This window comes from Tetranychus urticae, chromosome 2, assembly GCF_039701765.1.
Source record: "Tetranychus urticae isolate SD_2017Ah chromosome 2, NJAU_TeUrti_SD_1.0, whole genome shotgun sequence".
Lineage (NCBI taxonomy): Eukaryota > Metazoa > Arthropoda > Arachnida > Trombidiformes > Tetranychidae > Tetranychus > Tetranychus urticae.
In genome coordinates, this window is record NC_142959.1 from 8,094,990 (window position 1) to 8,120,763 (window position 25,774).

At 34.9% G+C, this 25,774-nt stretch overlaps 6 protein-coding genes and 1 long non-coding RNA gene across 8 annotated transcripts; 4 read left to right on the top strand and 3 right to left on the bottom strand.

Moving 5' to 3' along the window:
• Window positions 1-854: 854 nt before the first annotated feature.
• On the top strand, window positions 855-5,252 carry LOC107367895 (uncharacterized). 2 transcript variants are annotated; one of them, XM_089267003.1, is made up of 3 exons: window positions 855-994; window positions 4,293-4,460; window positions 4,945-5,252. In XM_089267003.1, exons 2-3 carry the CDS (start codon window positions 4,352-4,354, stop codon window positions 5,106-5,108), a joined length of 273 nt encoding a protein of 90 aa, XP_089123129.1. In that variant the 5' UTR covers window positions 855-994; window positions 4,293-4,351; the 3' UTR covers window positions 5,109-5,252. The 2 variants fall into 2 exon arrangements, with proteins under 2 accessions (XP_089123129.1, XP_015791134.1); XM_015935648.3 differs by lacking the exon at window positions 855-994 and having other exon boundaries at window positions 3,964-4,460.
• Window positions 1,439-2,025, bottom strand: LOC107367896 (dnaJ homolog subfamily B member 1). Its single transcript, XM_015935649.3, has one exon. It carries the CDS (start codon window positions 1,875-1,877, stop codon window positions 1,530-1,532), a length of 348 nt encoding a protein of 115 aa, XP_015791135.1. The 5' UTR covers window positions 1,878-2,025; the 3' UTR covers window positions 1,439-1,529.
• A 199-nt stretch (window positions 5,253-5,451) lies between the features above and the next one.
• Window positions 5,452-10,322, bottom strand: LOC107367888 (lysosomal alpha-mannosidase). Its single transcript, XM_015935642.3, has 3 exons — window positions 10,067-10,322; window positions 9,726-9,931; window positions 5,452-8,157 (listed from the first exon to the last, which is right to left on the bottom strand). The coding sequence occupies exons 1-3, from the start codon at window positions 10,243-10,245 to the stop codon at window positions 5,534-5,536; spliced, it is 3,009 nt and encodes a 1,002-aa protein (XP_015791128.1). The 5' UTR covers window positions 10,246-10,322; the 3' UTR covers window positions 5,452-5,533.
• Window positions 10,323-10,468: 146 nt separating this feature from the next.
• On the top strand, window positions 10,469-14,393 carry LKRSDH (lysine ketoglutarate reductase/saccharopine dehydrogenase). The gene is made up of 2 exons (XM_015935643.3): window positions 10,469-13,672; window positions 13,734-14,393. Exons 1-2 carry the CDS (start codon window positions 11,385-11,387, stop codon window positions 14,329-14,331), a joined length of 2,886 nt encoding a protein of 961 aa, XP_015791129.1. The 5' UTR covers window positions 10,469-11,384; the 3' UTR covers window positions 14,332-14,393.
• Window positions 14,394-14,459: 66 nt separating this feature from the next.
• RpS23 (ribosomal protein S23) lies at window positions 14,460-15,210 on the bottom strand. Its single transcript, XM_015935646.3, has 2 exons — window positions 15,143-15,210; window positions 14,460-14,952 (listed from the first exon to the last, which is right to left on the bottom strand). Exons 1-2 carry the CDS (start codon window positions 15,144-15,146, stop codon window positions 14,525-14,527), a joined length of 432 nt encoding a protein of 143 aa, XP_015791132.1. The 5' UTR covers window positions 15,147-15,210; the 3' UTR covers window positions 14,460-14,524.
• A 532-nt stretch (window positions 15,211-15,742) lies between these two features.
• On the top strand, window positions 15,743-17,728 carry SelT (selenoprotein T). Its single transcript, XM_015935645.3, has 3 exons — window positions 15,743-16,185; window positions 16,616-16,941; window positions 17,016-17,728. Exons 1-3 carry the CDS (start codon window positions 16,004-16,006, stop codon window positions 17,138-17,140), a joined length of 633 nt encoding a protein of 210 aa, XP_015791131.1. The 5' UTR covers window positions 15,743-16,003; the 3' UTR covers window positions 17,141-17,728.
• A 128-nt stretch (window positions 17,729-17,856) lies between these two features.
• LOC149093806 (uncharacterized) lies at window positions 17,857-18,517 on the top strand. The gene is made up of 2 exons (XR_016198338.1): window positions 17,857-17,998; window positions 18,304-18,517. It is a non-coding gene; the product is annotated as an uncharacterized LOC149093806 (long non-coding RNA).
• The last annotated feature ends 7,257 nt before the right edge of the window (window positions 18,518-25,774 follow it).

The following is a 25,774-nucleotide window of genomic DNA, read 5'->3' on the forward strand; positions in this document are numbered from 1 at the left end:
ACTTATCAAATTTGATTCTGATTTGGTTTATTAAAATATTGAAAACTATCAAAACTCATTGTTGATCCACTATTTTTTGAAACAAAATGAAATGAAAAGCTTTTTATTAAGCAACTGACTCGCCATGCTTTGTTGGTTGGATTTTGTGCAATTCGAATGATCTAATTAAATCAATTAAAAGCATTTGATATTTCAATATTAATGGTTATTGTGATAATTCAATTCTAAGTCAATCCACTTGCAGAAACTCGTTGCATTACATTCATGTTACATGTTAATATTGCACTGTTAGTGTTTCCCTTCTGCTTACAGATGAGATAATGATTCGAGTTGAAAAAAGTTTAATTTTTGATTCGAGCCAATCTCGAAATTCGTCGATTTACAACAATCAACACATGATTAGTGATTTACAATTACTTTCGCGTGAATTTCACGTAAAAATTAATTCAAAGATCAGTCCTTGCTGAGAAACAATTCCAGGTAGTCGGTGGTAGTGACGAACGCTTGTGCTGCATAAAAACGTGTGCTCGAGTTGTGGCTATGCGATTAGAGTTCAAGTAGGCTCAGATGAGAAAGAGGTTATCATAGATATGATCATAAATGTAGGTTCATAGTAATTTACTGGGAAGTTTACCTAAATGTTACCCAAATTGCTACCTAAAAACCAGTTTATTAACAATAAAGATTATTTAACTTATCTCACTATGGCAACCTTATCTCCTAAAATTAGGTTTTATGAACATAAAATGTATCATGTGTCTGGTTTTTAGTGTTTTTGACCGTTACTTACTACTACTCTATGTGACATTTGAATTCAGCTTAAAATGTCAATTCTCATCAAATTTTCACCTTATTCTGTTTCCTTATTTATCATCATCATGCCATTTTATACAAAATATTAGACAATAATTGTTATTTATTTGTTTGTGCCTCACTCGGATTGTTTCTAATGTGGTTGGTGGAGTCTGACTGTAATATTGCCTACTAACTGCCGGTAATATATAACGATGAACCTTATTAACAGTGAAATAAGTTGAAATAGCTTAACTACCGAGCAAGTGTTATCCATTGGGTGAAAATTGATCAACCAATTTGAATTAATTGATGGAAACAGTTTACAAATTAACATTATCATGTTCCAAGTTGTTAGTTATTGTGAATTTTTCCGGATTATTCAATTTTCTTGATGATATCTTTACGATTTCAATGTAAAACTTTCACCATAAAACATGTAAACAAAGGGTTTGAGGGACTGTTGAATAATTTACTGGTGCTCTACTGTAGTTCAATTTATGAACAAATGTTTTGGTAACCAGTAATCATATATTTCCTCAAACCTCTTTTAACATTCATGGCTAAAATAAAGATGTTACAGACTAGGAAATCTTACCCAAAAAGGATTTGTCCGAGAAACTGAGAGATAATAGGAGACAGAAAATTTCTAAATCAATGTTTTTTATTCGAGAAATAAATATTACAGATTCATGTTGAATTACAAGCAAGAGTAAATTATATTTCAGAACATTTATTCATTTTTGGTGACCCTTCTTTTCGTTTTTATCATCATTACGATGGAAATATTTATTGGCTACAAAAAATGCAGATCCAGCTGCAATTGTGATTCCAGCAGCAATAAGCAATGCAGTTATGTCTGGCTCGAAAACATCTTCAGTTTGCATAGCGTGTGGCATCTCACGAGCTTTGTCGTCCATTAGAGCTTTGTAAGCAATCGATATCTCTTTGAATTTGGCCTCAGCACCAGGTTCGTTGTTCTTATCAGGGTGATATTTGAGAGCCAACTCTCTGTAAGCCTTTGTAATTTCACTAACACTTGCATCCTTGGATATTCCTAGAGTTTTGTAGCAATCTTTGGACATTATTGAAATGATTTACAGACAACAAAAATTTGACACAATTATCAAAGGAAAACAAACAAATGATTTAATCAATTTGATGCTTAAATTTAAAGAATAAATTTTGAACAAAATATTACGATGTTCATGATGATATTGAAATGTTCATGCTCCTTTTGTTATCGATTGGATGACTAGCGGCAGTCATGTAAACCTAACCTCATGATTGTTTTGATTTTTAGATGGTTTTAATCAGAGGTTGAAATGATTGAGAGACATGGTCAGGATTTAGATTCATAGTACAAAATGAACATTAAATATCATCTCTCATGTTTTCCTTGTTTTTAGGCTGCATTTATAATTCAGATTAAATTTATCGCTATTTGCATCTAGTTGAGGAGCTAATTGAATCAGAAATTTCTTTCAAAATCATACAATGTTTAAATCTCTATCTCATTTCAGTTTCACTTTATTATTTTAACTTATTTACCATGATCATGTCATTTTATGCAAAATATCAGGAAACTTATTGTTATTCAGGGATTTGACCATTGAAGTATTACACACAAGTATTACAACCAGCAAGTGGGGCAATAATTTGATAATTATTGCTGGTCTGAAATTGTTGACTCCTTTCATCATTTGACGGTAATAAGAGTCAGTTCAGAACAGTGTAAAAGTAAGGTTGCGGTGCTTGCGAGCCGAAGATGTAGCCATGTTAATTATATTTGATTTTCAAACTATTTCGAGTCTATTCAGTTGAGTATAAATTCACCCATTGAAAGCCAAACGCCCAGAGGTCTTTGTTGACCTCTGCTGTAGCATGCTGACATTTTTTATATAATTTTCAATAAATTTTATTCAACAATTCAATGTTGCCTGTTCATTTCAAATTATGAGCAACAGTACATTATTTTGGAACATTATACATGTATTTATTCTTTTCCACTTTGATGTTCCTTATCCTTTTCGGTTTCATCTTCATAGCCACCAGATTGACCTTGCAGCACACAGTAAAGTGCCGACACTCCTGCAAGGGTGATTCCAGCCAATATGAGGAAATCCTTGATGTCTGAATCCAAATCACAATCAGTTTGCATAGCTTGTGGCATATCACGCGATTTTTCGTCCATCAGAGTTTTGTAAGCATAGGATACTTGTTGGAATTTGACTTTCGCATTAGCATCTTGGTTCTTGTCAGGGTGATATTTGAGAGCCAACTCTCTGTACGCCTTCTTGATTTCACCAACACTTGCATCCTCGGAAATTCCTAGGATTTTATAACAATCTTTGGACATGATTGAAATGATTTACACAAATCAAGCAGCAAAAATGGTACACAATTGTGCACAGGGAAACAACAAAGAAATGAATCAAATTGATGATTTTCAAAAAATTAGATCGCAAACTGAATATAATGAAGTTAAAGTTTCTTTTTATACCGATTAGACTAGCGCAAATGTGTTAACCGCGCACGGGCAGATGATTATTTTGATCTTTACTTGGTTTTGATCAAATGTTGAAATGATTGCATCGCTTAAATTAAATGCGACTACACATTAGAACAATTGATAAGATCAAAATTGTTTTTCTCTTTGTTCTCTTTGTTGGTCTTGATTGTTGAGACCATCTAACGTTTACGCCAGTTCAAGATAAGCCTTTATACCCATTTATTATAACAATAGTTGTGATTATACCAACCATCTTCATGACATTAATTTACCTGGTTTGTGTGGAGCAGAGGACTCGCCCCTGATAATCAAATTGTCAATCTAATTGAATTCGATTTGATTCTAATTGTGTCAGTCGAAAATCAATAGAATCAAAATCTCTCTATTGCCCTGTAAACCATTGACCAGCTATACTGTGCGAATTGAATAAGTCTAACCAGATCAATTAAAAGTATTTGAGATTCAGTCGTCTATTTGGTTATCTATTCAGACAGTTAATAGATAATCAAAAAACAATTCGATAAAATAATAGAATCACAAACAGTAAAGTTTACCTTGCTTCTTCTTGCTCCATATTTACCTACAAAAACCAGGTTATTAACAATAAAGATAAACATTGAACGTTCTCTTATCTCTCTATGGTAACCTTATCTCCTAAAATTAGGTGTTGCTGGTTGACATCTTAAAAGTTAACGTTTCTTAGGCTTTATATTGTTTCTTGAATAACTAAAGTCGACTAAAATCTGTGATAATTTGACTGTTTCAAAGGCTTTAATTGTTTAAAATTAAGATAACTTTAAAAAACTTTTACGTTATTAACAGTTGCACGAGAAGATAATTTGTCGGACAAAGTTTGGTTAAAATATTCAAATTACATTTGAGTGAAATCATCTTGAATGTAGATTAATAAGTTTACTTTTTATTTAAGTTTCACTTTATTCTGGTTTCATCTTCAACACCATTATCATGCCTTTTTATACAAAAATAGGAAACTTTGCCGCTGTAACTTGGTGTTCATTTGGTTCTGCTCTAATCGGCTTGTTCCTGATGTTGATTGGCGGAATCCTCACTGGTATTGCTTACACAGAAATTACTCCACCCGATTACGATGATAATTACAAGAGGTATATTGGATCAAATGTATTAAGAGTTGTCGGTAAGTTCATAAATGATTAACATTAAATAATTTGATCAGATATTGATGTTTTTAAATACAGTATAAGACAAGTTTAGCTTGAAGAATGTCAATGAATCATGAGTAGTGCATTTCATTTCCTCGTGTACAATGTTGTTCAGTGGTTACACCATAAACAAACAATAGCTGTACTTGCATTGAAGGAACTTCATGTAAGAATATCTAATTATGAACAAGTACTTTAATAATCATTTCCTAAACTAGTCATTTTTGAATAATCTTAGGACTTCAAATATTCTCGATCAAACATTACTCGGTATATCTTTAAGTCCCACCAGTTTCAATGATTTTTTAGTTGATTTCAAAATTTTTATCGAGTCAGCAATCATCATGAAATTATTCACAACAAAATCCAGGATTTTTCTTCAAAATATTTGCCTTTCAATGTTTTATTGAGCTATGAATTGATCATCTGATTGTCTAATTTTGGTTTGATATATTTCAGGACCCTTTTCGTTTGGATTTGGAGGGTTACTCGTTCTTGGTAGCTGTGGCTTGTTTACATTTGCTTTTGTAAGTGAAAGTCGGAAACATCGTGGTAGCGCTGGACACATTAATTACGATTCAAGAATCGCAGAACCCGAAGTGGAGAAACTCCAGAATCCATGAATGGATTACTAATACAGCTTTTTTATTCCGATGAAGGAAAACATTTTATTTATCAGTTTACGATGTAACCCATCAACATCTGGAGTGTTTTAATCCAACTATAAAGCATTTTAATTTTCATATCGAAAGCTACCTCACTTTTGATTACTGATTTGACAATTCTTTTGATAATATTACTTAACCATGAATTCAATTTGTATTGTCAGATAATGGTGATTAGGAAATCAAATTCACTGAGTTGATTGCTGATCTTTAAAGTAAAGTTTTCTTTTGTATACTCGCCAAACTTAATTTATAATTTATTGATGCAAACATTGAGTCAATTGAAAAATAAACAGAATAGTTAAGTTTAAGAAAAAATTTAAGTTTATTTTATATGTTGATTGTCATAATTGTCATAATAATCAAAGTTTGATTGAGTTTAATCAATCATCTAATCTCAACAAGAAAGTTCGGATTTGCATTGGCTTAAGTGTCACAACAAAATCATGAACTTCATTGCCGATTTCAGTCTCAATTTCACGAGTCGATTGGCTATCCTTTGTTTTCCAGGTTAATCTTCTTGCCTCAGAATGATATTGAGTTGCAGTTATAATTGTCTCCTTAACACCATGAACTGATTTAGTATTGAATAAACCACGGAAATCAATTCTAACTGATTTTGAAAGTCCATCTGGATCTTCATTTGATTGATAGAAATGCTCTAATCGAACCAACCAATTATTAAGATTAAGATGCTCCAATGTTAGTAAATGTACATTAGGCGGTAGAGCTCGTTGCAAAAATGAGTAAATTGTTTTATGATTGGCCCGATAATCATCAAATGAACTGATAGGAGCAAAAGCCACCACTGGAGCCATGTAGAGTTGCATTCCTTTTTCTCGATGAAGAATATTTGATGATTTAATATCCGATATTAAAACATAATGTTTACCTCTGATAATTAAACCTCTACCATCAACACCAGGTTCATTGAGAGCCTCATCAACACCTAAACTATCATCATGAAGTAGTCGACGATGAAGCATTATTTCAAGTTCACCATCATTCAAACTGGCACCACCTTGACTACGATCAGTCAATACAACAAGTTGCAGATCTTCATCTTCATCTTTCAAACTGATTCGACTGTTAATTGGATAGTAATTGCCAGCAATAGGTTCAATAACTTTATACTTCCATGTTGGCCTGAAATCCTTGACTCGCTTCATCATTTGACGTCCATTAGAGTCAGTGTAAAACACTTTGTTTGTCTTTAAATCAGTTTGGAACAGACTAATTATTTCTTTACCCACTTTATCAGCAACAGGTATTGGTCCGACTTTGAAGTCAAACTCAATGAATGGATCATCAGGATAGATTCGCATAGTTTGAGAAACGTAATCGGAAATGTTTTGATGAACCTCAAAACAATCAGGTGAATTGAAGATTTGATATGTTGGCTGATCGGGAAATCCTGAAGCTGGTCCTTTTGGACGGAAAAGATAAGCTCCTGATGGAGGTTCCTTAGGTGTATCATATCCAGCATACCATTGGTATTTTTGGCGCAGCTTGACTACTTTACCATTTGCTAGTGAAACAGATTGGATTGATCCAGTCGATGGATCAAAAGAGGCCGAGAAACCTTTTCCTTGGGCTGTTATTGGTGCTTCTGATGTTGTTAAAGGCAAGATTGTCTCGAGTTTAGGAGTTGGCTTATTTGATGACACTTTTTCAACAAAATATGAAGCAAATCCGAGTGCAGGTAACGTGGCTTTAAAAAGTAATTCATGAGTTGCTGAGCTTTTTCTTTCAGGAAAATCTTGCATAAATCCAGGAATTGGAATAATTGTCGCATTTAAAGATTCACCATTTGGTCCGGTAACTTTATAATTTGATTCTTGCCATGGAATCCTAACTTTAAAATCATATTCATGTGCATATGGATTGTAAAGTGTAACCAATACTTTATCATTTGACTCGACTACTTCGCATTGGCTAATGTTTAGTCCAAGACATAGTGTGTATTGTGGGTCGCTATTGGATTGGCTTGACTTGTCTTTAGACGAGATAAATTGTAATGCTCGATTCATTAAATCCATAGATTTTTCAATGGCATCATTGAGGATGTAAGCATAATCAAAGGCAACCAATTGTTTTTCAGTTCCTGTGACGGCGTCATGATGTTGAAGGATTCCCATTGCTCTATGAAAATTGTCCACAGCATCAAATGTTTTTTCATCAGTTAAATTAGATGCAGCATGAAGTTGCTTGATTGCTTGAAATACATTATTTGAAACTCTTTCATAGCGTTTGATAGCTGGTCGACTGGTGTAAAAGCCACCCCAAAATGAATGGTCAGTAGAGCCATAAGGGAAAAAGTCATCCGTCTTCAATGTCCAGGTTCTGTTAGCTTGGTATAGACTGTAGAGATAACATGATGGAGTTGAGTAGAAGACATTTATCTTTAATCCATTCTTTTTCTCAGCTTCCATGGCAGCAATTAATTTATCCAAATTGTTGAACCAGATAGGAGCGTTTTGATACTGGAAGTCGCTTCCCATTGTTAGGATTATGTTGTTGGTGGCGTAATGAGCTGCTTGGTTTCGGATTACTTCAATAAAATCGGCAACTTTACGAGGAACATTGTATTCTCTTGATGCTGGATCATCTACGATTGGTTCATCGGAACAAGTATCATCGAAACAAAATCCATCAGGAGGATTGTAGCCGTTTGGAAGGACTCCAGTGAAAAGGTGAGACTTTTCACCGAGATCATCTGATCCTGACCAAACCATTTCCATAGTTTTATCTGATTCTCTTTGTTTTTTATCATACATATCGAGACGACCAAAAAATAGACCATCAAAATACATTTGAGCAAATAGAGAGGCCTGTTCTCTTGAATGTCCAAATGGATCAATTTGCCAAGCCACTCGTGGAATACCACATTTACCGAAAGTTGAAGCCAAAAATCGATGTCCATAACTCATTTGATCAACGATTGGACTGTAATGAGTAGCTGCTTCATCATTCATGCTCCAACCACCACCAATGAACTCCAATCGACCTAATAATTGAGACAAAATTTTATTATTTAATAACAGATAGTTAAGAGACAGAATAGACATGCAACTCGGATCTTAAGCTATCACAAGATTTACAGAAATGAAGATTGGTCGATTTGAATTTCATTATTTAAGGATTACAATTGAATGAACAGATAACAGCATAAAGTTTAAACTGTCAGCCTAACTACGCAGAAACGCAAAGTATAGTCAGTCTAAATAACGACCAAAAGGAGTGAATTGGACGCAATTTTGTCAGAAATTTCGATAAACTGAGAATCGTCTTTAACTAAATAATAGGAAATTAAATAATATAAGTCTTTAAGGTACTCAATGACTATCATATTTCAGTCAATCTTTTTGCTAAATGAATAACGATGATTGTTTTTTAAATCAAAATGTCAAAGATCAAAGGCTCTGTCTCTGGCTTTAATGCAGTCAATCTCCGATCCTAGACCGATCTGGTTAATTCAACTTGCTCAATCTACACAAATTGTGAATTATATCAATAGATTTCTTGGAAATCTGATGTCTAAATGTTGGATTGATTAATGGATTGAATTGTCTGCCAAAACTTGATCACAATTGACTGCCAGGAGTCCGATGATAATTTTTATGATTTTGATATATTATAGCCAATAACAATGATAAATACAAAAAAATTAAACAATACTTATAGTTTGACAATCTTAAATCTTTGTTTGTTTTTTTTCTCGATGCAAGTTCAATACTGTTCAAGTTGATAATATTATTCAAAAAAACAATAACATTGGAAAGTTTTAAGCTTAATGGAAATGTAGAATTTTTTACAATCATAATTGATTATCAAACAATGATTTGCCCAACAATTAACTTCCCCAAACAAAAAATTAAAAAGACTTGACAAAAAGATGAATTTCCCTGGTTTTGCTAATGATAAGTTTTCAAAGGGTTTTGCGCAGTTCATTACAAGTTAAGGTTAATCAACTAAATAATTGATGATGATCCAAGAGAAATTCATTGCTTTCATCAATTAATTAATAAGTCAATTAATTGCATTTTATCATAAGACTATTCAAGTGTTTTTAGACGATAACTTGATAAAAAAAGTTAAAAGTTAATGATTAAAGCTAAGCTCTGGTAATTTACGTTCAAATGTATTTACAATTTTTGAATGGACATCAAATTCAGGGTCAATGGTCAATTGGTTTACAAATTAGGTTAACTTAATGAACCAATTTTGATTCTCAATCGTTACAATTAAAATTGAATTACCCAAAAATAAAAGGTGTTCAACTATTGATTCTGGTTTCTGCAATTTGATTGTAAATATTGACAGGCTAAGTTTAGCTTCGGAAGATTATGTTTAGGTCTTTGCAATTGAAAAATTGTTACCGACAAATTATCTTGAGTGGCTCTTATTTACAATTGCTTCTGTCTAAGAGCGAATGAAACTTGCCTTAATATTAATCATCATAATCATCACAGTTGATAATTAGATTGAGATTTTAATACGATAGTTGAGGTCCGAAATGAAATGCGAAAATGGGGGGAAAAAGACTAAAAAGGTTGAAATATAAAGTATCTTTACCTTGGTTAACCAGTTGTTTGACTAGGTTTTGCATTTCCTCGTCTTGGTGAGTCCACCAGCGCCAAAAGAATGCCGATTCAACGTAAATAAATCGTTTTTTGGGATCTTTGGCGAGTTCAGGAATCACAGAGTTGAGGATATATTGAACTCCGGCTCTTTGAGTATCAGTTTTCATTCCCCAATAATATTGCTCATAAGTTTTCAACCTAAAAACAGAATCAGTTTTAAAATCAATTTTCGGTCAAATTTCATAATCATTTTTGTGAAATAGTTTCAATGAGAAGCTTCATTTAAATTTTAAAGACTTTGATATGGAAATTGAATGGGGAAAATAGACTTACCAACCGACATCATTGTGCGTATGGGAAACCAGATGAACATTTATCATGTCGGGTTCGAGGTGAGGGCAAAATTCGTAGCCACATTTTTGATTCAATTTTGACCAAGGAGGACGAGATTGGGTTAATAATATTAGTGAAAGAAAGAAAGCAAATTTTAAATAAATTGCCACAGTTAACATGATTGCTGCAAATCAAGGTGTGAATATCTCACCATCAATGCTACAATCGGGTTTCAGGTTTTCACGGTAAATACTAATTAAATAATATGAAGACTTGGGTGATGTAAAGAGAGAGAAAAATGATGACAATTTATCTGAAGAAGGAGACAAAAGTAGGTGGGATTGAAGAGGATGAAAATGCTGTCTTTAAGCTAATCTTGCTGGTAATACTGATTATCCTGATCATTTGGATGACTATTTGGTAACTATGATAAAATCACTGATCACTGATCTTCATTAGATTAATATATTTAAATGGTAAATCGACTACTGGATTTGTTGCCACGGAATAATGATTTGTGTCTCTATTTCATCAACAATATTCATCCCAAATCATCTCTTATGTCTGTCTTGGATATCAATGGATTCAGTCATTTTTATCCATTGATTGGTTTCTTGATCAAATTGTTAAACGATAAAGATATTGAAGAGCATTTTGTTTATTGATCAACACGATAACTTGATTAAACTCCCTCTAATCATGTTTACCTCAAACATAACAATATTGAAAATCATTAAGATCAAGATTTTCATCTAAAAACAAATCTTTGTTTAAACTTGTTTATTTTTCATTTTTCAGTTGACAAGTTGTCTTGAGCTTTTATTTTAACTTTCATCGGTTGCTGATTATGATGATGCCTTGTTTCTGATTACATCGTCAAATGTTAATTATCAAGTTAATTGTAATTCTTGTAAACTCTTTTCCAACGATTAAATCTAATAGATAATCTTTTTTACTTGTGATCTGTGATAAAAGCCACTTGCGATTTAATCACGTATTTGTTTCATTCCAATGAAACTGAAATGTGATTTTCAACCAACATTGGGTCAAAAAGTATTCAAATACAAACCATTTAGTGTTATTTTCGGGAACCGTTTCAGTCTTATTTGTGTCTTGAGATGATACTGATTGGGTAAAGTGGATATTTACCTGATTGAAACCTTGAAACAGATTGATTAATAATTTATTTTCCTTACCAATATTTATCACAATCAACTCATCATTTCTCATCGTCCTTCAGGATTACCAATATCATCTTCGTGCTTGTGTCTAAATCTTTCCCAATATTTAATAGTGTTTTTGCAAAAAGTGTAACAAAATGTTATTTTCATTGATTAAAGCGGACAAAAGACTGTTTTCAAGTCCGATAGGACCTAAATCAGTATTGAAAATGGTTAAAAGTAATTTTAGTTCAAATTTGAATGGATTGAAAAGATTAAGCCATCTAAATTCATTGAAAAGATTTTATTCAAATGGATTGGATGAATCAAGTAATGCAAGGATTTTGGCCATTCGTCGTGAAGATGCATCAATTTGGGAGAGAAGAGCTCCATTAGCGCCATTCCATGTTCGTAAATTGGTCCGTAAAGGTGTTAAAGTAGTCGTTCAACCATCTAACCGTCGTGCTTATCCCTTACAAGCCTATGTCAATGCTGGAGCTCAAGTCCTTGAGGATATTTCCGATGCTCCAGTCGTTATTGGTGTTAAACAGCCACAAATTGACAACATTTTACCAAATAAAACGTATTGTTTCTTCTCGCACACACATAAAGCTCAAGAAGATAACATGCCTTTATTGGACATTGTCCTCGAAAGGAATGTGCGTTTAATTGATTATGAACGAATGGTTGATGCAAAAGGAAACCGTGTTGTTGCTTTTGGTCGGTATGCTGGAATCGCTGGAATGATCAATACTTTCCATGGACTTGGACTTCGGTTATTAGCTTTAGGTCATCATACACCTTTTATGCATGTTGGTCCTGCTCATAATTATCGTAACTCAGGAATGGCTCGTCAAGCGGTGCGTGACTGTGGCTATGAAATTGCTTTGGGAATGATGCCTCGTTCAATTGGTCCATTAACATTTGTCTTCACAGGATCGGGAAATGTATCTCAAGGTGCTCAGGAAATTTTCAGAGAGCTTCCTTATGAATATGTTGATCCGAAAGATTTGGCTCAAGTCTCTCAAATGGGAACAACAAACAAAGTGTATGCCTCGGTTGTTTCCCGAGATAATCATTTATGCCGAAAAGATGGTGGACCTTTTGATTCAAAGGAGTACGACGAATATCCTGAGAGATATTATTCCAATTTTGCGACCAAGATTGCTCCGTATGCTTCAGTAATTGTTAATGGAATCTATTATGCTCCAAATTCACCAAGATTGTTAACTATTCCAGACGCTAAAAGGCTGCTTCATCCAGTTAGTTCACCTTGGTTGCCCTGTTCACAGGGTAGTCCAGCTTTGCCTCATCGATTGATTGCTATTTGTGATATCTCTGCCGATCCTGGAGGTTCAATTGAGTTTATGACTGAATGTACAACAATAGATACTCCTTTCTGTTTATATGATGCTGATTACAATAAGCACAGTGAATCTTTTTCTGGTCCAGGAGTTTTGGTCTGTTCAATTGATAATATGCCAACACAAATTCCGTTGGAATCAACTGAAGCTTTTGGCGATGTACTTTTCCCGTACATTTTTGACATTATTCGATCTGATGCAAATAAAGATCTTGAACAAGAAAATTTCAATCCTGTTGTCAAGACTGCTGTTATCGCTTCCAATGGTAAACTTGCTCCTAGTTACGAGTATATAATGGATTTAAGGATGGCTCGTGGAGTGCAAAAGAAAATGGATGCAACAAAGTCAGTGCTTGTCCTCGGTGCTGGTTATGTGTCTAAACCTTTGGTCGAGTATTTAACTCGTGATGAAAATATTCATGTTACCATCGCCTCTGAACTTCATGGTCCAGGTGAAGATTTGGCCTCCAAATCTAAAAATGTTTCATCCGTAGTCTTGGATATTGTTAAACGATCTGATACTTTGGCTGAGTTAATCAACCAGTCTGAATTGGTTGTAAGTCTTCTTCCGTACTCTCTTCATCCATTGGTTGCCAAACAATGTATTGAAAGTGGTAAAAACATGGTGACTGCGAGTTATGTTTCACCAGAAATGGAATCACTTCACGAACACGCAAAAAAGGCAGGAATAACAATAATGAATGAAGTTGGTCTAGACCCAGGAATTGATCATCTTTTAGCAATGGAGTGTTTTAACCAGGTAACATCAAATGGAGGTAGAATCAAATCTTTTGTCTCTTATTGCGGTGGTTTGCCAGCTCCAGAGGCAGCAGAGAATCCGTTGAAATATAAATTCAGTTGGAATCCAAGAGGGGTTCTGCTCAATAGTTTATCAGGCGCTCTTTGGGAAGAGTTTGGACAAATCAAGGAAATCAAACCTGGTGGCGATTTAATGAGTGCAGCACTTAAATTAGACTTCCTTAGCGGGTTCAATCTTGAAGGTTACCCAAATCGAGACTCAACGATTTATAAAAAACTTTACGGAATCAATTCAGCTGACACTATTTTAAGAGGAAGTTTAAGGTAAATCCTATTGACAATTTCATTAAACCAAATTAACTTTATTTTCCCAATATCTTTAAAGGTACCAAGGTTATTGTGACACAATGATAGGATTGCAAAAACTTGGTCTGTTCGATTCGCGCGCACATCCATCCTTGCATCCACGAGGTCCTGACATAACTTGGCGTCAATTTATGTGCCATTTATTTGCTCAAAAAGAAGATATTTTGATAACAAATTTGAAAAATTTGATTCTTGAGAGATTAGGATCGCAAACTCGGCTTGATTCCATCGAGAAACTTGGATTCCTAGAGGATGAGCCAATAGACAAAAAAGGTTCACCATTAGACACAGTAACACATCTTTTAGCAACAAAATTGGCCTTTGGTCCCGATGAGAGAGATGTGATAATAATGAGACACAACATCGGCATTGAATGGCCAAATGGAGAATTGGAAAATCGTTACATCAACTTGGTTGTCTATGGAGAACCAAACGGACCTTCAGCTATGGCCAGATGTGTGGGTTATCCAGCAGCCATCGCATCTAAGATGATTTTAGAAGGTGAAATTCAAAAGAAGGGAATCGTTCTACCTTTGGTTCCGGAAATTTACAACCCTATGTTAAAAAGATTGCGCACTGAAGGAATATTTGCAATTGAAAGAAGTGAAAAAATATAAGCATTTGTAACCATTAGCTAGTTTTCAAAATTCAAGAAATAAACTTTTCAACGACAAACAAACGCTTGAATTAACACGCTTTCCTCAACTTGCTTGCCAAAAATTTCGTACACGTGGAACACAGAAAATTCATTATTAAGTTAGACTTTTATTTTAAATGAAAAAAGAAATACATAGTCAATAATCGTACCATTTAAGATCGAGGTCTTTCTTTCTTCTCTTTGTATAAAGCTAATAAAGATACATTAGCTACTTTAACAACCTTGAATCTAACACCAGGAATATCTCCGACGGCGTGACCTTTACGACCGAAACCAGCGACTAAAACTTCGTCGTTTTCTTCAATGTAGTTTAAGCAACCATCTCTGGGTACGAAAGCGGTAATCTTTTTACCATTCTTGATGAGCTGTACCCTAACACACTTTCTAATAGCAGAGTTAGGCTGTTTGGCTTCTACTCCAACCTTTTCCAATACAATTCCCTTTGCGTGAGAAGCACCTCCGAAAGGATTAGCCTTCCATCGGGTACCAAGATGAGCTTTCTTGTAATCTTTGTCGTGCCATCGCTGTTCTCGTCGATGATCCTTGTGTTTACGTGCAGTCCGGATACCTTTTGGCTTACCTAATTAAATAAACAACGAATAAATAAACACATGTTAAAAGCCGGTCAACTGATAATGCTGATAAACATAGACACAGTAGAAACATATTTGATATCGAATTAAAGAATAGTCAAGAATAATTGATACCAAATTAGAGAATAGACAAGTAGACTTGATAATACAATTAAAATTATTTCAACATTAACTTACCCATTTTGATTAGATGGTTACTTAAATTGAATTAATACAAATTGAACGTTTAACTAAATGTGATTCCTATTCACTGAAACTGGTAAAGTTGAAAAGGAAACGGAAACAACACTTTCTTAAAGTAGGGGCCGTATACTAATTTAGTATTGTCTTTTTCGATGTCTTGATTGTATGAATTTGTAAATTTAACCTTTTTTTAAGCAACAAAATTTATTACCGGAATCAAATCAATAATATCTAATTGTTTGAAATGTTCAATAATTTAAGTTGAATGATTTTGGTTCGATGATTGCTTTCCTTCTTGAGATTATAGTTTCAAAATTGTAAAAGTTCATAAGCTTTTCTTTACGTTCACACTAAAATGCAATTGTCCTATTCCTTTTTCGGTGGGTAGATTTGACTTATTGATTCCGATAGTTGGTTCAAATGATATTTAATAAATCATAGTTATTCAGTGCATTCATTAATCTAATTTTTACTTTGATTTTAACTTGAAATTTTCGCGTTTTGATTACAGATCAACTCAAGTATCGAGTAGAAAAGAGTATCGGATATCAATCCTTGCAATGATTTGATTGTTTTGATATTTTAATGAAATTTAACTGTTAAATAACCTGTCTTTAAGACAGTGCCTTAATTCAATAAATCTTTTGGTTTCCTGATTAATGATTTTCAAGTTGTAAACTTAGTCAACTAGGCCGATGTAACTAAATTTATTGTGTTTATTCAAATTCATCTCTATATCTTTCCTTGCAAAGCAGTGATTTATGCTCCTCAATTTTGTAAAATTTATAAATCTGTAGATTCAACTTCTTTCAATCAATTTGAATATTTATTGAAGGCTCAATATACAACTTTGCAATGATTCCTATGGAAAGATATGTTTTCTCTGGTCTTTTATCAGTGTTTTTGCTGCTAACAATTCGAGACTTATTCATTCGAGAGTCACCTAAACCAGATGATGTTTATAATTTCAAAAAGCAAATACCTGAAACCCAATTTTCAAACATTATCATTGGACCAGCTATCCGTATATCATATTGGTAAGATTATTTGGCCCCTTTGAATTTAAGTTTCCTGCTTGCATATGTATCATGTGCTAAGTGATTAGCTTACTCCAATTTGCTTTTGATTTCGTATTTCTTCCTTGATCACCATGACTCGCGTAACATAGCTTTTCAATGAGTCTATGTTTTTATTTTATCCTTTGCGTTCACATTATGTTCACGATGAACCAAATTGATTTTTTTAGATAATCAAAAATTTATTCTTGGGTTTAAATGCTCTTTGAATAATCACAGATATGAGTTTTAATTTTTTTTATCTGATTGATCAATAACTGACAAGGAAATTGAGTCCAAGTCAACATCAGCTTTATTTTCTATATTTTGACAATTTGTTTCATTAAACTTATTCATTTATGGTATCTTTAACTTTAAATTTCATTATTTTTTTCTATTCTCTATTTTTCAGCTATTCCTGTGGATACAAAAGAGCTTTTGAAGAGTATTCTCGTGTAATAAAAGAGAGATATCCTCAAATCACAGTGGTCGGAGAAAATCATACACCAAATTTTATCCGCCTTGCTATCGCTCAAACTTTATCATTCGGAAAATTTGTGGTCATTGGTTTAATTGTTTCTAATATAAACCCCTTTTCATACTTCGGTATGATTACGCCAACTTACTGGAACATGTTGGCTCAGCACCGACTCTATGGCTCCATGATGATTTTCTTCATCTGTAACACCTTAGAGAGTTATCTGATGAGTACTGGTGCCTTTGAAATCACATATAATGGTATGTTTCAAACATTTCCTTTTAAATTTTATACAATTCAACCTAATAATTATTTTTATTATTTTCCTCCTCAGGTGTTTTAATATGGTCTAAACTAAAGAATGGTCGTATGATATCACCTCAAGAATTATTCTCACTCATCAGTTTAGAAGAAGATTTGACAAAAGGAAATATTCTGGACTACAATCCAACATCTTAACATGAGGAAAAGTTATAAAATTTGTAAAATCTGAATTCCAAATGTTTGCAAAAATCGTGAAGATATGATTATGTATTTATGGTATTAATTGTTTATTAATTTATCCTTAGCTTTTTGATTTGAAGAGATTTAATAGATCAATTTTTCACATTCACTTTTCTCTACATCTCTATCCACTAGCAAAATGTTTTTTTGTTTTCTTCTATTGTTACTAGCTTTTCATTTGCTTGATGTCTTCGATTATCCACTTTTTGTCAACACCATATGACTCTTACTATTCCTATGACCTAGAACCTTTTTTTATTACATTGCTAAATTTACATTTGCAAATCCTGATTGAATCGAACAAGTTTATTGTCTCTGAATTTCAGTAATATTGTGTAAACTAAATCAATATCAATTGATATTTATCAACATCTTCAAAAGGTCAACTGACTTCAAAAAGAGTTTGATCAGACTATGATTGTTCTTTCTCTGATTAATTTGAATTCATCTTCCAAAGATTGGTAATCAAGTCGAAGTTTGTCAATCAGGCTCAATTCCTTCAATTTAGATAAATAAACCCATGTGGAACTTTTTGTTTCTATATATTTGAATGATGTATCCAACTATTTATTCAAATAATCACACTGACTCAAAGAGTAAAGGAAGGACTTCCTTTAATCTTTGCACTGACTCTAAAGTAGTAATCTAAAAATAATCTTTAATAATAACTACTTAATTTTGATCATTTCAAGTGAAAATTTGAATCTGAGATTGGTGTGATAACTTAATTCGCCTGATAAATTTTTAATTTTAATTGTTGATGGGTTTATCGTAAACTAAGACAAGTCTGAAGCTCACATCAAGGAAAATTAGGTAAAGTAATTTCCCTGCTTGTTATGCTATATTTGTAACACACCCAAATAAGGCTCAAGAATATAACACACTCAAATGATACAAAGATATTGCATCTTCAAACCCTTTCAATCTCCACCCTTATTGATCTTATTATTATATTCCATGATTGTTAAAGACCAATGTAATAGTTATATATTGGAGATTTTAGAATAAAAGTTCAGTTCAGTTGGAACTCCCAGGAGAAGAAGTTGAAGTTTCCTTTCAATTAATGCCCAAATTGAGGCCGTTTTGTGTGTTCTTTTCTTCTCTGTTTCTCTTTTTAGGCACACATTCACTTTAATTAAACATCTTTTCTTGCCGTGATCTCCTTCCCACCATGGATTCCTTATTGTCAGTTTCGTTATGACCACCATTTCGACCATCAAATATTTTAACCACTAATACTTTAACCTACCTTCAAAAACAACAAAATATAAGTCACCATCATTATCATCAACAAGAAAGATCATAAAAATAAAAAATAATATTTCAACTGAAGTATCAATATCCAATTCTGATGGTGGTCATCACTGTCTATTGAATTTGCTATCGATTTGTGAGCATCACTATAACAATGATTTGCTATTTTATCCTATGCTTCTTCAATCAAAAACATAATTTTTGTCATCATCTCACGCCGGCTTCAATGAATTGAAAATCTTGCAAACCATTCTCATAAACAAAAAGAATCTTATATTGTGCCAGTTTTCATCAACTTAACAGGACTAAAGTCAACTAAACCAACAATTGACCACCAGAGAACCACAAATCTGAAAATAAACATCAACAAAATCAATCTGCAAAGCATAAGTATTACAAATTTTATTATCAAATTTGAAGGTTTAGGCTGCTTCTGATTAGCCAACCGTTGCACTATTCAATTAATAGAACTCAGTTCGCCATTCTTATCTGAGCCAATAACTAACTAAGAGTAAGCTAACCTAACCTAACGTAACCTAACCTAAGCTCAAGAATACAGAACCTAGTTCGCCATTCACATCTGAGCAGATAAGTAACTAAGAGTAAGCTCAAGAATACAGAACTTAGTTCGTCATTCACATCTGAGCCAAAAAGTAACTAAGAGTAAGCTAACCTAACCTAACGTAACCTAACCTAAGCTCAAGAATACAGAACCTAGTTCGCCATTCACATCTGAGCCAAAAAGTAACTAAGAGTAAGCTAACCTAACCTAACGTAACCTAACCTAAGCTCAAGAATACAGAAACTAGTTCGCCATTCACATCTGCGCCAATAAGCAGCTAAGAGTAAGCTCAAGAATACAGAACCTAGTTCGCCATTCTTATCTGAGCCAATAAGTAGCTAAGAGTAAGCTCAAGAATACAGAACTTAGTTCGCCATTCACATCTGAGCCAATAAGCAGCTAAGAGTAAGCTCAAGAATACAGAACCTAGTTCGCCATTCTTATCTGAGCCAATAAGTAGCTAAGAGTAAGCTCAAGAATACAGAACTTAGTTCGCCATTCACATCTGAGCCAAAAAGTAACTAAGAGTAAGCTAACCTAACCTAACGTAACCTAACCTAAGCTCAAGAATACAGAACCTAGTTCGCCATTCACATCTGAGCCAATAAGTGACTGAGAGTAAGCTCAAGAATACAGAACCTAGTTCGCCATTCTTATCTGAGCCAATAAGTAGCTAAGAGTAAGCTCAAGAATACAGAACTTAGTTCGCCATTCACATCTGAGCCAAAAAGTAACTAAGAGTAAGCTAACCTAACCTAACGTAACCTAACCTAAGCTCAAGAATACAGAACCTAGTTCGCCATTCACATCTGAGCCAATAAGTGACTGAGAGTAAGCTCAAGAATACAGAACCTAGTTCGCCATTCTTATCTGAGCCAATAAATAGCTAAGAGTAAGCTCAAGAATACAGAACTTAGTTCGCCATTCACATCTGAGCCAAAAAGTAACTAAGAGTAAGCTAACCTAACCTAACGTAACCTAACCTAAGCTCAAGAATACAGAACCTAGTTCGCCATTCACATCTGAGCCAATAAGTGACTGAGAGTAAGCTCAAGAATACAGAACCTAGTTCGCCATTCTTATCTGAGCCAATAAATAGCTAAGAGTAAGCTCAAGAATACAGAACTTAGTTCGCCATTCACATCTGAGCCAAAAAGTAACTAAGAGTAAGCTAACCTAACCTAACGTAACCTAACCTAAGCTCAAGAATACAGAACCTAGTTCGCCATTCACATCTGAGCCAATAAGTGACTGAGAGTAAGCTCAAGAATACAGAACCTAGTTCGCCATTCTTATCTGAGCCAATAAATAGCTAAGAGTAAGCTCAAGAATACAGAACTTAGTTCGCCATTCACATCTGAGCCAAAAAGTAACTAAGAGTAAGCTAACCTAACCTAACGTAACCTAACCTAAGCTCAAGAATACAGAACCTAGTTCGCCATTCACATCTGAGCCAATAAGTGACTGAGAGTAAGCTCAAGAATACAGAACCTAGTTCGCCATTCTTATCTGAGCCAATAAATAGCTAAGAGTAAGCTCAAGAATACAGAACTTAGTTCGCCATTCACATCTGAGCCAAAAAGTAACTAAGAGTAAGCTAACCTAACCTAACGTAACCTAACCTAAGCTCAAGAATACAGAACCTAGTTCGCCATTCACATCTGAGCCAATAAGTGACTGAGAGTAAGCTCAAGAATACAGAACCTAGTTCGCCATTCTTATCTGAGCCAATAAATAGCTAAGAGTAAGCTCAAGAATACAGAACTTAGTTCGCCATTCACATCTGAGCCAAAAAGTAACTAAGAGTAAGCTAACCTAACCTAACGTAACCTAACCTAAGCTCAAGAATACAGAACCTAGTTCGCCATTCACATCTGAGCCAATAAGTGACTGAGAGTAAGCTCAAGAATACAGAACCTAGTTCGCCATTCTTATCTGAGCCAATAAATAGCTAAGAGTAAGCTCAAGAATACAGAACTTAGTTCGCCATTCACATCTGAGCCAAAAAGTAACTAAGAGTAAGCTAACCTAACCTAACGTAACCTAACCTAAGCTCAAGAATACAGAACCTAGTTCGCCATTCACATCTGAGCCAATAAGTGACTGAGAGTAAGCTCAAGAATACAGAACCTAGTTCGCCATTCTTATCTGAGCCAATAAATAGCTAAGAGTAAGCTCAAGAATACAGAACTTAGTTCGCCATTCACATCTGAGCCAAAAAGTAACTAAGAGTAAGCTAACCTAACCTAACGTAACCTAACCTAAGCTCAAGAATACAGAACCTAGTTCGCCATTCACATCTGAGCAGATAAGTAACTAAGAGTAAGCTAACCTAACCTAACGTAACCTAACCTAAGCTCAAGAATACAGAAACTAGTTCGCCATTCACATCTGAGCCAATAAGTGACTGAACGTAAGCTCAAGAATACAGAACTTAGTTCGCCATTCACATCTGAGCCAAAAAGTAACTGAGAGTAAGCTCAAGAATACAGAACCTAGTTCCTCATTCACAGGTGAGCCAAAAAGTAACTGAGAGTAAGCTCAAGAATACAGAACTTAGTTCGTCATTCACATCTGAGCCAAAAAGTAACTGAGAGTAAGCTCAAGAATACAGAACCTAGTTCGCCATTCTTATCTGAGCCAATAAGCAGCTAAGAGTAAGCTCAAGAATACAGAACCTAGTTCGCCATTCTTATCTGAGCCAATAAGAGCTAAGAGTAAGCTCAAGAATACAGAACTTAGTTCGCCATTCACATCTGAGCCAAAAAGTAACGAAGAGTAAGCTCAAGAATACAGAACCTAGTTCGCCATTCTTATCTGAGCCAATAAGTAGCTAAGAGTAAGCTCAAGAATACAGAACATAGTTCGCCATTCTTATCTGAGCCAATAAGTAGCTAAGAGTAAGCTCAAGAATACAGAACTTACTTCGCCATTCTTATCTGAGCCAATAAGCAGCTAAGAGTAAGCTCAAGAATACAGAACATAGTTCGCCATTCTTATCTGAGCCAATAAGTAGCTAAGAGTAAGCTCAAGAATACAGAACTTAGTTCGCCATTCACATCTGAGCCAAAAAGTAACTAAGAGTAAGCTAACCTAACCTAACGTAACCTAACCTAAGCTCAAGAATACAAAACCTAGTTCGCCATTCACATCTGAGCAGATAAGTAACTAAGAGTAAGCTCAAGAATACAGAACTTACTTCGCCATTCTCATCTGAGCCAAAAAGTAACTGAGAGTAAGCTAACCTAACCTAACGTAACCTAACCTAAGCTCAAGAATACAAAACCTAGTTCGCCATTCACATCTGAGCAGATAAGCAGCTAAGAGTAAGCTCCGGAAAACAGAACCTAGTTCGCCATTCACATCTGAGCCAATAAGTGACTGAGAGTAAGCTCAAGAATACAGAACCTAGTTCGCCATTCTTATCTGAGCCAATAAATAGCTAAGAGTAAGCTCAAGAATACAGAACTTAGTTCGCCATTCACATCTGAGCCAAAAAGTAACTGAGAGTAAGCTAACCTAACCTAACGTAACCTAACCTAAGCTCAAGAATACAGAACCTAGTTCGCCATTCACATCTGAGCAGATAAGTAACTAAGAGTAAGCTAACCTAACCTAACGTAACCTAACCTAAGCTCAAGAATACAGAAACTAGTTCGCCATTCACATCTGAGCCAATAAGTGACTGAACGTAAGCTCAAGAATACAGAACTTAGTTCGCCATTCACATCTGAGCCAAAAAGTAACTGAGAGTAAGCTCAAGAATACAGAACCTAGTTCCTCATTCACAGGTGAGCCAAAAAGTAACTGAGAGTAAGCTCAAGAATACAGAACTTAGTTCGTCATTCACATCTGAGCCAAAAAGTAACTGAGAGTAAGCTCAAGAATACAGAACCTAGTTCGCCATTCTTATCTGAGCCAATAAGCAGCTAAGAGTAAGCTCAAGAATACAGAACCTAGTTCGCCATTCTTATCTGAGCCAATAAGAGCTAAGAGTAAGCTCAAGAATACAGAACTTAGTTCGCCATTCACATCTGAGCCAAAAAGTAACGAAGAGTAAGCTCAAGAATACAGAACCTAGTTCGCCATTCTTATCTGAGCCAATAAGTAGCTAAGAGTAAGCTCAAGAATACAGAACATAGTTCGCCATTCTTATCTGAGCCAATAAGTAGCTAAGAGTAAGCTCAAGAATACAGAACTTACTTCGCCATTCTTATCTGAGCCAATAAGCAGCTAAGAGTAAGCTCAAGAATACAGAACATAGTTCGCCATTCTTATCTGAGCCAATAAGTAGCTAAGAGTAAGCTCAAGAATACAGAACTTAGTTCGCCATTCACATCTGAGCCAAAAAGTAACTAAGAGTAAGCTAACCTAACCTAACGTAACCTAACCTAAGCTCAAGAATACAAAACCTAGTTCGCCATTCACATCTGAGCAGATAAGCAGCTAAGAGTAAGCTCCGGAAAACAGAACCTAGTTCGCCATTCACATCTGAGCCAATAAGTGACTGAGAGTAAGCTCAAGAATACAGAACCTAGTTCGCCATTCTTATCTGAGCCAATAAATAGCTAAGAGTAAGCTCAAGAATACAGAACTTAGTTCGCCATTCACATCTGAGCCAAAAAGTAACTAAGAGTAAGCTAACCTAACCTAACGTAACCTAACCTAAGCTCAAGAATACAGAACCTAGTTCGCCATTCACATCTGAGCAGATAAGTAACTAAGAGTAAGCTAACCTAACCTAACGTAACCTAACCTAAGCTCAAGAATACAGAAACTAGTTCGCCATTCTTATCTGAGCCAATAAGCAGCTAAGAGTAAGCTCAAGAATACAGAACATAGTTCGCCATTCTTATCTGAGCCAATAAGTAGCTAAGAGTAAGCTCAAGAATACAGAACTTAGTTCGCCATTCACATCTGAGCCAAAAAGTAACTAAGAGTAAGCTAACCTAACCTAACGTAACCTAACCTAAGCTCAAGAATACAAAACCTAGTTCGCCATTCACATCTGAGCAGATAAGCAGCTAAGAGTAAGCTCCGGAAAACAGAACCTAGTTCGCCATTCTCATCTGAGCCAAAAAGTAACTGAGAGTAAGCTCAAGAATACAGAACTTAGTTTGCCATTCTTATCTGAGCCAATAAGCAGCTAAGAGTAAGCTCAAGAATACAGAACATAGTTCGCCATTCACATCTGAGCCAAAAAGTAACTGAGAGTAAGCTAACCTAACCTAACGTAACCTAACCTAAGCTCAAGAATACAGAACCTAGTTCGCCATTCACATCTGAGCAGATAAGTAACTAAGAGTAAGCTCAAGAATACAGAACTTAGTTCGTCATTCACATCTGAGCCAAAAAGTAACTGAGAGTAAGCTCAAGAATACAGAACCTGGTTCGCCATTCTTATCTGAGCCAATAAGCAGCTAAGAGTAAGCTCAAGAATACAGAACCTAGTTCGCCATTCACATCTGAGCCAATAAGTGACTGAGAGTAAGCTCAAGAATACAGAACCTAGTTCGCCATTCTTATCTGAGCCAATAAATAGCTAAGAGTAAGCTCAAGAATACAGAACTTAGTTCGCCATTCACATCTGAGCAGATAAGTAACTAAGAGTAAGCTAACCTAACCTAACGTAACCTAACTTAAGCTCAAGAATACAGAAACTAGTTCGCCATTCACATCTGAGCCAAAAAGTAACTAAGAGTAAGCTAACCTAACCTAACGTAACCTAACCTAAGCTCAAGAATACAGAACCTAGTTCGCCATTCACATCTGAGCAGATAAGTAACTAAGAGTAAGCTAACCTAACCTAACGTAACCTAACTTAAGCTCAAGAATACAGAAACTAGTTCGCCATTCACATCTGAGCCAAAAAGTAACTGAGAGTAAGCTCAAGAATACAGAACTTAGTTCGTCATTCGCATCTGAGCCAAAAAGTAACTGAGAGTAAGCTCAAGAATACAGAACCTAATTCGCCATTCTTATCTGAGCCAATAAGTGACTGAGAGTAAGCTCAAGAATACAGAACCTAGTTCGCCATTCTTATCTGAGCCAATAAATAGCTAAGAGTAAGCTCAAGAATACAGAACTTAGTTCGCCATTCACATCTGAGCCAAAAAGTAACTAAGAGTAAGCTAACCTAACCTAACGTAACCTAACCTAAGCTCAAGAATACAGAACCTAGTTCGCCATTCACATCTGAGCAGATAAGTAACTAAGAGTAAGCTAACCTAACCTAACGTAACCTAACTTAAGCTCAAGAATACAGAAACTAGTTCGCCATTCACATCTGAGCCAAAAAGTAACTGAGAGTAAGCTCAAGAATACAGAACTTAGTTCGTCATTCGCATCTGAGCCAAAAAGTAACTGAGAGTAAGCTCAAGAATACAGAACCTAATTCGCCATTCTTATCTGAGCCAATAAGCAGCTAAGAGTAAGCTCAAGAATACAGAACTTAGTTCGTCATTCACATCTGAGCCAAAAAGTAACTGAGAGTAAGCTCAAGAATACAGAACCTAGTTCGCCATTCTTATCTGAGCCAATAAGCAGCTAAGAGTAAGCTCAAGAATACAGAACCTAGTTCGCCATTCACATCTGAGCCAATAAGTGACTGAGAATAAGCTCAAGAATACAGAACTTAGTTCGTCATTCACATCTGAGCCAAAAAGTAACTGAGAGTAAGCTCAAGAATACAGAACCTAGTTCGCCATTCTTATCTGAGCCAATAAGTAGCTAAGAGTAAGCTCAAGAATACAGAACTTAGTTCGCCATTCACA